The 11,390-nt window shown below is 35.8% G+C and overlaps 1 protein-coding gene across 1 annotated transcript; it reads right to left on the reverse strand.

Annotated features, from left to right (window-relative positions):
• Positions 1-9,099: 9,099 nt before the first annotated feature.
• On the reverse strand, positions 9,100-9,444 carry LOC145247173 (uncharacterized). Its single transcript, XM_080108812.1, has one exon. It carries the CDS (start codon positions 9,442-9,444, stop codon positions 9,100-9,102), a length of 345 nt encoding a protein of 114 aa, XP_079964938.1.
• Positions 9,445-11,390: the final 1,946 nt, after the last annotated feature.

The following is an 11,390-nucleotide window of genomic DNA, read 5'->3' on the forward strand; positions in this document are numbered from 1 at the left end:
CATTTCCAGTTATACCGTAGCTGGAAATCTTGTGAAGTAAGCCTTTATGGAATACCTTATCGAAAGGAAGCCTTTGTCTAGAGATGTATTAATCCTATGAGATATAACTGTTAGCACACCTGCTGTAAATCTAGCAGAAGGGAAACCATATTGCATGTCACTAAGAAGGATATTTCTGCTGAGGTGGTTGACTACTTATTAATTTAATATCTATTTCAAAAACTTACTCATGACACACAGGAGACTTATTGGTCTGTACTGAGAGGGAGATGACTTATCACCTGAATTCTTAAATACAGGGCGTACTGATGAGGTTTTCCAGGGTGTTGGAAAAAACTTCTCCTTAAGGCAACGCTTAAACAGTTTTGTAAGTATGGGGGCAAGTTCTGGTTGCAGCTTTGTCAACACTATAATTGGAATGCCGTCAGGGCGAGTTGCTTTAATGAAATAAAGGTTCTTGATTAGCTTGGCGACCTCACGCACAGATATGTGTATGTTGTATAACGTGTTGTCTTTTATAGGAGGGTGACCTTCGTCGTATAGGGTAGAATTAGCTGCAAAGTTCTTGGCAAATGGTTTGGCATTGTCTGATGCTGACGAGATGACCTCAGGTCGATTGATGATGGTTAGGATAGAACACATGCTTCTGTTCAGGATCCTGTTTTCCTTTTTACCAAAACTGGTGGGAACCAAGTCGCTGATCGGCTACTTTGGATTTAACGAACTACGCATACAGCTCTCTTTCATTTTTATTACTCTTTTACAGTGACTCCTGGCAGTCCTGAAATAAGCTTTAGTCTCAGTACATCCATTATGTTGGTAACTATAGAAAAAGTGATTTCCGTGCGCGATGGCAGCAGCACATTCTGGGGAGAACCATGGCTGGCTATTAGGGTTTTGTTGGAATATTTTGCATGTTATGAATCGGCCCATGCCTACAATTATCCATTCGGTCAGGTCTGATACTATAGAGGACACATCCTTTTTAAACATGGAATGCAGAAAAAGAGCAGATATAAATGTGCAGAAGCTATCCCAGTCAGCCATAGAGTACCAATATATAGTACGGTGGAGGGGTACGCCTGAAGACTTATTTCATTTCATTTTTATCTTTACTGCTACAACGGAGTGCTCGGAGAATCCCAGAGGAGATAGAACGGAACATGAACATAGCTCAGGGGAAGTTGTGAGAATAAGTTCTAGAAGGCTTGCATACTGACCGGTAGTATAGGGCACAGGGGTTGGTTCTTGAACAATCTGAGTGAGGTCATAGGCAATGGCGAAATCATGAAAGAGCCTCCCCCCATCATCTGTCTTATTTGAGTGGGTCAGCCATTCCACATTGTAAACATTGAAGTCACCATAAATGTGGATATTAGCCGAAGGATGAGCAGACAGGATGTGGTCATTTTTCACAGATATACTATTAAAGATCTTAACTCCGCTAGTGTTAGGGCGATAGAGAGCAAATATAAATGCGGTGGCTTAAGCTAGTGCAACCTGGAACACATATAAGGTAGATTAGGGTATTATTCTCTGCAGATATCCCTACCACACGGAAAGCCATCTTTAATGTAGGCACATATTTTATGCCCACGGTGACCTTGGGGGTCAGATTTCGATGTTAAGTCAGAGTATCCTTTAATTATGAACTCATCTATGCCAGTTTCGCTTAGGAAGAAAATGCCCAGGTTTGTCTCCTGTAATTGGGTTTCACCCTCTGGAAGGTTTGAACGTAGACCCCTAATGTTGGAGAAGGAGACATGGCAGTAGGGTTTACGTTGGAGGATATTTCGTGTTTTTTTTTTTCTGGAGATATTTAATGTTGAGGTTTTGGGATTTCTGGAACAGCTCGACGGACTTGGTTAGAGCAGGACAGAGAGTAAAAGTAAGAGAGAAAAAGACAAGAATGTTTTATAGCACATGAGAGGGTAAATATGTAACAATTACCCACTAGTATGGCATCGAGATGCCTCACCAGAAACTACTGCATATTCGAGAATCCCTTCACCAAATGGCAATAGAGCAGCCTCAGTATTTTTCACCTGCTGATAGGATAGCCTCCTTGTGGTTAATCCATGGTTCGGATCCCTTACTATTAGGCGGATAACGTCAGCCTAGATGAAACTTTACCTCAAGCACCCTTACTAGTGACATGACCACAAGGATAGACATACAATCAGAAAATCTCCGATATCTCAGGCTACTGTTCACAAAGTACTTCCGACCTGGGAAGCAGCTTTTTCTTCGACCTTTGTTTAAAAATTCACTCATTGGAAATGAGGAATGAGGGACAAATAAGGAGAAGTGAAAGTTACTGGAGCTGCCGATAACACACCCACAGTGCTTTCTTTACTCTCCATTTAAAAAAGTCGGAGTGAAACTTATTAGAATTTTTAAATGGTCGGCAAAATTAATATCTATGTGAATAGACAGAGACATAAAAGTCCAGTCCATGAGATTCAGCAAAAGGAAAGCGAATAAGTAGAAAAAGTTTGCACTCACTAGATTGAGTTCATTCAAGTGTGAGAGATGGTATTGGAGTAAGTTACGATGATAGTCTGATTGTCATAAAAACTCCCTTGTAAAATTAGTATTTAGGGGATGATTAGCTTACTTGATACGGTTTGATGGGATTATGTGCAGAGTTAAAGAGGATGAAACAAAAGTATTTTTTAAAGTTTTTTTCAAGAATTTGGTCTAATAATCTTTTTGATAGAAATAAATTTATTTGAAAGATTTGCGGGTTTTGTGAATGTTTTAGTTGATCATGGGGAATTTGAGGAAGAAGTGGTCGGCTGACGCTTACAGACTTACATGGTGCAACCAATAAAAAGAAAAGAAACAAAAAGAATTACGGTCGAAATCCCATACAAATGCATGTATACCTATGCATAATCACACTCAACTGCACACACACGCACACGAAGCACACGCACACACACACATATATACATATATATATATATATATATATATATATATATATATAAATTTTTATGGTCAATAATAAAGTGTGTTGTTTACTCTTTTGTAGTGTGAAACAATTCTTTATCCTTCTTCAATCCTGAGCAACAGCAGATCTTCTACCAGAGCATAATATATATATATATATATAAATATATATATGTACAGCAAAATTATTTAAAATTTTATATGTATATTTAGCAAAATTATTTAGAATTATATATATATATGTATATATATATATATATAAGTATATTTATATATGTATATACATATAAATTATTCAGAATTAGACCAACTATTTGCTAATGTACTTTTCCTCTGAGGATATGAGCATACATCCAAAATTCACGGGTTAATGAAAAACTTTGAGTTGTATTCTTTGTTCAAACTATAAATTTCCATTTTGAAAAAAAATTCTGAATACCTCCGTTCAGCCTCGAAAGACAAATGATATGTAGGTGCAGCTTCGCGTGTCAGTGTGTGGCAAGGGTTGCCCAATCACCAACCACACATCACCTGAATCGGTACTGCTTATTCAGTAGCAAGGGCAAGTCCAGTACAATGGGAAAGAATGCCGAGATAAACAAAGAGCACATATAGTACCTGGAAGTTTCAAATGGTCATCGATATGGAACTGGCCAGGCTCAGTTGTTACTTAACTTCGGTGGTCCGACGGGAACTAGTGTATTAAAAATATTTATGCCGTATAAGTTTTTTTCTGAATGAAATTTAAATAGATTATTCCATAAGGTGGAAGACTCCTCTACGGGGCACAACGACTGAAGGACGGGTTAATGAAAAATTTCCAGAAGTTTTTTCATCGGGTCTCTGAAGATGTACCAAGATTCGAACTGAAGAAAACGCTCTACCTTTTTTTCAAAAAGAAACGAAATACTCGTTAGCAGCAGCTGAACATATCGATTAGAATAGGATCCGCTACAAATGGCCAGAACACTATCGAATGTGCGCATCAGCGATTGGGCAGCCCTTACCATATATATAGCCGAAAAGGCCAATCAGATTCCTGTCTGTGCAGATTTCAACACGGGCCTGAGTGCAGTCTCAAAATTACCACTATCCCTTCCCCACTGCAGAAGAGGTATGTACCAAACTAAACGATGGTAAGATATTTTATAAGGTGGATTAAAGCAACGGGTACTTACAGATCCCCGTCGCGGAGGAGTGTTCTAAACTCCCCTGCATCAATACGCATAGGGGACTCTACAATTTTGAGTGGATATTTTTGAAGTCAAGGTAGCATCTAAGTGTGACTTCCTCATGAATGAGATAAAATACCTAGGTCACATAATTGATAAAGCTGGTAGACACCCTGACTCTGAGAGGGTAAAAGCTATAAAGATAATGCCTACCCACGACAATGTGCAAGCACTCCAAAGTTTTCTGGGACTGGCTAACTACTACCAAGTCTTCACAAAAACATGCATGACTTGCGCTCCCCACTGAACGAATTACTTAAGAATGAAAACTAGAATTGGATGGTTCAATGTTAAACGGCGTTTAACGAAATCCAGGATACTTAAACATTGGATCTTTTCTTACACACTATGATCTATAGCTGTAAATAATAATAATAATAATAATAATAATAATAATAATAATAATAAATCATATTATGTTGGAGCTTGTATACTTCATATAATGCCCGAGATACCAAAATCTATCACCCATGCATACAGAATACTACAATCAACCGAGAGATAATACTCACAGAAGAATAAGGAGGCACTAATCATCATATTCACCATACAGAAATTTCAAAAATTCTAACATGCCAGAAAATTTACGTTGCAAACTGACTGTAAGCTATTTTTTTACGATCTGCAGATCGAAAAAAGTTTTTCCGACATATTGTGCAAATATACTGCTGAGATAGGGTACAATCTTACTGAATTATATTTCTACATTAAAGTACTCGTCATCAAAACAAATTAGCTATGCTGATAGCCTATTTAGACTAATACTTATGGAAAGGTCACCTTTTGAGGATCCCATCATTGCTGCTCTCTGTACTTACTGCTAAAAAACAACGATAAGCAACACAATTATAGAGTTCCGGTATTCGTACCTAAAATTAAAATAGAAGCAGATAAGGATGACTTTATCTGCGACATCAAAAACCAAATCGCCATGAAGCGATCGTTCCTGAATCTTCTCATGTTGCGACAAGGTTTTATTTATGGTGAAAGAATGGTGATTCCAAAAAGTCATCTGAAACGAATTCTTCAAAAATTACACCTTGGAAAAAATCGAATTAAGAGCTTAATGAAAAGCTACGTTTATTGTTCTTGCATGGACAAATGCATCCTTAAGAAAATAGACTCTTGCAAAGCCTGCGCGTTCGCTGCAAAAGTACCACCCATTACATTCAAACTCCGGCCAAAAACCGTGGTCTAGAATTCATATCGAATTCGCACGATCGCTCAACGACCACTATTTTTTTTATATCTTAGTCGATAGATACAATATATGGCCTCAAGTATTAAGGTGTAAAAGACCAACAACTTGGACAACAATTAATTTTCTACATGAACTGTTTGCTCGTTTCGGTGTAGTAGACTGCAACGTGATCGACAATGGAACTCAGAGTTACAAATGCTTTTGCAACACATTCCAAATGGAAGACATGTCCACTCTCTAATATCACCCTATACCGAATGAATAAGCGGAACGCTTTGTGAACACTCTAAATGTAGCACTGTAGAAGGCTCAAGTTACCCCAACAGATTAAGCCTTCCAACAATTCTTACACGTACATAGGATCACCTCTAATCTTAACACCCAACAGCGGCCTCACTGGCAGATACTATGTTTGCATGGGAGGTGAGATCTGTTTTTGATAAAGCCTTACAAAAAACAATCAAGACCAAAAGTGACTACTTGTGTATCCTGTAATCGTTTTATGCCAGATGAGAGTTTTCTGCAAAAGTTATAAAAATAGCATCTCATTCCGGAATGTGAGAGAGTCGGTGATTTGGTATACATCGTGCGAGACACAAAGCATACTCATAAACGTAACCAAAACGATTTAAGATGTCGCGTAGATGCCACCAGAAATACACCACCGTTGGAGGATGAACCGATCGACGTTATTTTCGAGACATTGGATCTCGAACCTCTTGAAACAACCCCTGAAAAACAATGGTCGGTTCGGAAAAGAAAGGTCACTGATCCACTAATGATTGATCCTAAACGAAAGGAGTATAACCATCTTTACAGAGAAAGGCTGGGAGACGGTGTTAGGGGCGCAACTCTACTGCCTTGAATAATTAACTATTCCATGACATATTTTCCGTCGATGACGTCACTTCCGTGTAACGATAACAGTTTTAAAAAGTCAGTCAGGGACGGACACGCAGATAGTATCGTCGTCACACGCAAGTCCAGCAGTTGAGCAGAGATATTGCTCGGTTTACATTTTCATGTATTTTCGTTAATACATATTTATTAAACTGTTACTGTGTTCTTCCTCGTGAATTATTCAAATACTAACACCACACACGAAATAAGTGTACGTCCCTAACACAGATAATTTAGAGTACGTGTATAAAATAAGTTTTCCATTATTAATGTACAACACAAATTTCAAATAATTTTACTTAACCTCGAGCAGACCACTTTCTACATCATGAAATTATCAGATATATGCTCTATCTAGAGTATTTAGTACATATTTGCAACTACTGCATTTTAACTGATTTATCGCACCAGAGTTTATGTTTTCAGATGATTTAGTGAGGCCAGAAACATGAAAAAAATAGTCAAATAGATGCATTGAACTTATTTATCTATCTCTCAATATCCTAAAATATTGAGGTTGTCTAATATTGCAAAGGAAATATATAAGGAATAAAAAACTACATGTCTATCTATATATTTATAAAAGTGAAAGTGTCCGTCTATCTGTCTGTGTGTGTCTGTCTGTGTATATTTCCCTACACAATAACTCTGTCTATTTTCAGTCTACAGACTCAACAATTTAATATAAAAGGTATGGAGATTTGGGAAAATCTGCGTAATTCGTTTTCAGCCAGAAATTTGACTGTTAAGGTGCCAAAGTTCAACGATTTGACCGCTGAGAACTCTACTAAACTCCTCCGCCAATTTTTGGTATAAACAATTAAAATTTTAGATATAGGTTCCTTGGACATGTATCTAACTTAAAAACCTGATTTGAACCCAAAACAATAAATGTTAAGAGGGCATAATAGGGATTAAATTAAAAAAAGATTGACCTCTGCGGTCTCTAGTAAATTACCCAGACAATTTCTGGTCTAAACATTTGAAATTTTACATAAAGCGTATTCAGAGATAGGGCAAGCTTTTCATCGGTTTGGGTTGAAAATTTGAGCCATCAATATATAAATGTATGTTTGCATGTTTGCATGTGTGCCTAAAACTTTCGACAGAGATGACAGATATTTACAAGATCAGTATCGTTTTGAAGCCTGACCATGGAGACGAAAAATACCGAAAAATTCTGTAAAAACATTAATATCTTCACCCTCAACTGGGCAGTTTTCTACAGGGAGGGGTCGCTTTTTTCTCCAATATTTTCGAAAGTAATCCCCTCTTTTCGATTGCTTAGCTTTAATTTAACCCCATGTCACTTCCGGTTTGGCGGTGATCGTAACAGCAAACACGTTGTGCTTTTCATAATGTTACTGGCTTTCATTTAAAACTGAAAAAGTAAATAAGCGCCATTAGAAAGAAAAACTCATGACAAAAAATAACTAATAAATAAATTTAATTTCAAAGCATTTGCTTTTTAAATAGAAAAATTACTTATTGTTAATAATATAATAGAAACAAAAATTATCATTAATTTTTTTTTTATCGTGACCTCAAAAGTCGTGCTGATAAGAATTTTGGTGGACTCTGTGTTTTAAATCTGATAATGTGTCGGGCTTGCGTTTAAAATTAGAAAATTAGAAAAATCATCATTAAGAAGAAAAAAACATGACAAAAAATAACTAAAGATCAATGTAAGTTCAAAGCATAAACTTTTTAAATCGAGAAAAAGACACATTGTTCTCTGTCTTAATAGAAACTAAAATTACAATAAAAAAAATTTTATCGTGGTCTTAAAACGGTGATCCGATAAGAATTACGGCGAACTCTGTTCTGATGGTGATAATGTTACTAGCTTTCATTAAAAACTAGAAAAAGTAATTAAGACTCATTAAAGGAAAAAACTTTAAGAGAAAAATAATTAATAAATAAATGTAAATTCAGAGCATTAACTTTATAAATAGAAAAAATGAAACTTCTCTGAGATAATAAAAAATTAAATGGTCATAAAAATTTCCTATCGTGGCCTAAAAATGCTGAGCTGATGAAAATGCCACTGGACTGTGTGTCATGTTGTTTATAATTGTGATTTTTTGCATTTAAAACAGGAAAAGTAAATTTTCTTAATTAAAAAAGAAAAACAATCTTACAAACAATTAAAAACTAAAACAGAACATAATTATTAAATGAATTCATTTGCAAATGCTGTAATATTATAACCAAAAAATCAAAACATGGAGATAGGTACGAAACACTTCTGGAAATTTTTTCATCATTGTTTTTAAAGGTTGTTTTAATTCAGCCCCTTACCTTATTGAAGAGAAACATATTAGCGTGTAATTATGAAACTTACCATCTACTGTCGTCTTAAACCATTAATAGGAATTTACGTGGATTCAGGGCAATGGTCTTGCTGCCTGTTAATTAAATCAGGTTTATTAGAAACCGAAAGCCATGGAGAAATGAATCAGTGCGAATTGGTAAAAATTTGAAAAAAAGCAAAAACAAATTTAATTTCAAATTATCTAAGTTAATAGAATATTGAAACTCATGTATTGAATTAGTTAATCAAATAAAAATAATCTAAGGACAATAAGGTAGTGAAGGACTTGTTAATCAAAAGTCATCCACTCTTGTAAGTTTAGTAATGTAGTCCAATAGATTTTTAAAAAATCTAAACACAAATGCTGGCATAGTGAATCAAGCAATTGTTAAGTCTTGTAAAATTTGACCGTCTGAAAAGTTTGGTGGAATGAGAATTTTTTAATAAATCTGTGTATCAAGTTAGATTTTGAAATTAATGTCTCAGAGTAGACGATGTCATTGGTTTTCCATCTGGTGCCAGGATGAAGAGACGATCAGGGTTTTCAACTTTATAAAGACCGACATAGAGCTGTCCATGTGAGAAGACTGGGTTAGATAGATTCCGACAACGTTAAGTGGCTGTTCTTGTGATCTGTTAATATTCATATCAAAGCTTTTTTCTGCAGGAAATTGCACGCGTTCAAATTCAAATGGCAAGTCTGTTGTTCTTGGGATGATACAGTTGATTCCTGCATATTTTCCTGATATGATTGTTGCTTTCAAGATATAGAGTATCATACTTTTCATGGTGAGCCTGGTTCCATTGCAGAGTTTGGGTGGATCAAGATTACGGAGCAGCATTTGTGCCCCAAGCTTCAATAACAGAGAATATTGCGGTATCCCTGATGGTTCAAGACTATTAAGGAACTACGTCGAATACTTTACAAGCTCTTCCCGTGAGCAGACAGTATTAACAGAATTATATAATTTGGTTTCTCCAGATATTATATTTAAAAGTCTGATATTGATTGGTTCTATTCAAAGGGTCATATTTTGGTGCTCGATTACAGAATCATTCAATATCAGTACGCCGATTATGCAGATCTGGTAAATACTCTTTCTTTCATTTGGTTCTTCTTATTTAGTTGTTAAAGGATAATTGAATTTAGGTGGAGGAATCGTTTTCCAGGAGTCTAGTCCCCACTTGTAAGAGCTGAGTAGCAAATTCATAAACAGCATAATCAGCATGTAAATGCACTCACACATAAGAAGTGAGATTTATTATCTTAATGTAATGCTATAAACAGGATTTGTTCATACTTACATTCATCTGATTATCTCTAGTTGATCGGAGTATCAATTAGAAGGGTTGTCTGAAGTTACCAGCACAGTCACACCTCCCATTATGTTTGTATTGTCTTTTAAATTCTGTAATGTAAAGTCTAATGCTTCCATGGCTTTTTCTGGGTCAGTGCTGCTCATCCAAAATTTTTAATTTACAGATTTTCGGTTTTAACTTTGCTGAAACTTTTCTGTTACACAAAGATTTTTCGTGTCGCGTTAGGTTAAGTGGCAGAAAAAACATAGTGAGCAGTTCTATTACCATCCAAAAGTTTGGCTGCAATGCCACTTGATGCTAATATTCTTTCTGAGGCTAACTTTTGCTAGCAGGAAGTTTAATATAAAGGAATTTCCAGTTCCACTCGGAGCATAAAGAATAATTTATCATTATTAACGATATCTAAGACGCTATGGTAAATATTTCTCTGGTCACTCACAATGACTTATGATTTATTTTCTTTGATAAGTTGACCGCATGTTTGATAATCATAAGAAGTCTCCTGGAGTATTCTGAAATTTACATTATTTAATTGGGCACAAGCATTTAATAATTAGTAGGTGCATGATTAAGTGCATGAACTCGACATAATGTGTCAGCGAAAAACAGGTTAAAAATTTCAGGTGGAAATGCAATTGTCATATTTTCATTTTGTCGGGTTTGATGAAGAAAATATTCGAACATATAAGTTGTGAATTTCTCCCAGGGCAAGCTTAATTGATCAGTCTCACAGGCTGTGAACATAATCACAAACAGCTGTCTCGTCTGATCAGCTACTTGTGAAACTGATGCTTTTTTACGGTTTCTCTCCAGTTTCAAAAGTCAGCGGAATAGATATGCTTCTTGGTAAGGTCTACACAGTACACCTTGAAAATAACGGAGATCCTCAAATGATGTCGGTCTACGAACTATGTGGAGAAGCAGTCGTAAGTAAAATCACTTCCTATTATTGGGTGTACAATATAAGCACAGCCTTTTTCATTATCAGATGCTTTAGTGCCAAGTCCTGGAACAATTTATCCCTACTTACGACGAACCCAATTACTTACTCCATGCATAATGAGTAGAAATGTCTACATGCATAAGAGGTTTTACACAATCATCTCCATGGCACAGCATGAGAAATGCAGTTAAATTAGTTTCTGGTGGGGCCTGTGCTAAATTATTGTCTGTTTGCTGACTGAAATAAACTCTTTGTCAATTTTCAAGATGTACTGCTAAAATTAGTAATGTAGGAAATCGTTCATATATTTTAAATCTAAAGACCCTTCATATTATTTCATTTTATGGAATGTATCGAGCTGTCTGATAATCTTTAATTTCCTCTCTTTAAACATATTCACCAATAGTAAAAGTTGTTATATTTTGTTATGTATTTGAGGACTTTTATTATTAGATTGTCCACAGATATTACTTGTTCTCGAATAACTAAAGTAGTTGAATGACCTAAATTTTCTGGTGCACGCCT

This window comes from Euprymna scolopes, chromosome 25 (genome assembly GCF_053919585.1).
Source record: "Euprymna scolopes isolate OS-2025 chromosome 25, ASM5391958v1, whole genome shotgun sequence".
In the NCBI taxonomy this organism is placed as follows: domain Eukaryota; kingdom Metazoa; phylum Mollusca; class Cephalopoda; order Sepiida; family Sepiolidae; genus Euprymna; species Euprymna scolopes.

Coding starts and splice junctions, on each gene's coding strand:
- LOC145247173 (XM_080108812.1), bottom strand. CDS start 9,444: ATGCTGCTCCGTAATCTTGATCCACCCAAACTCTGCAATGGAACCAGG.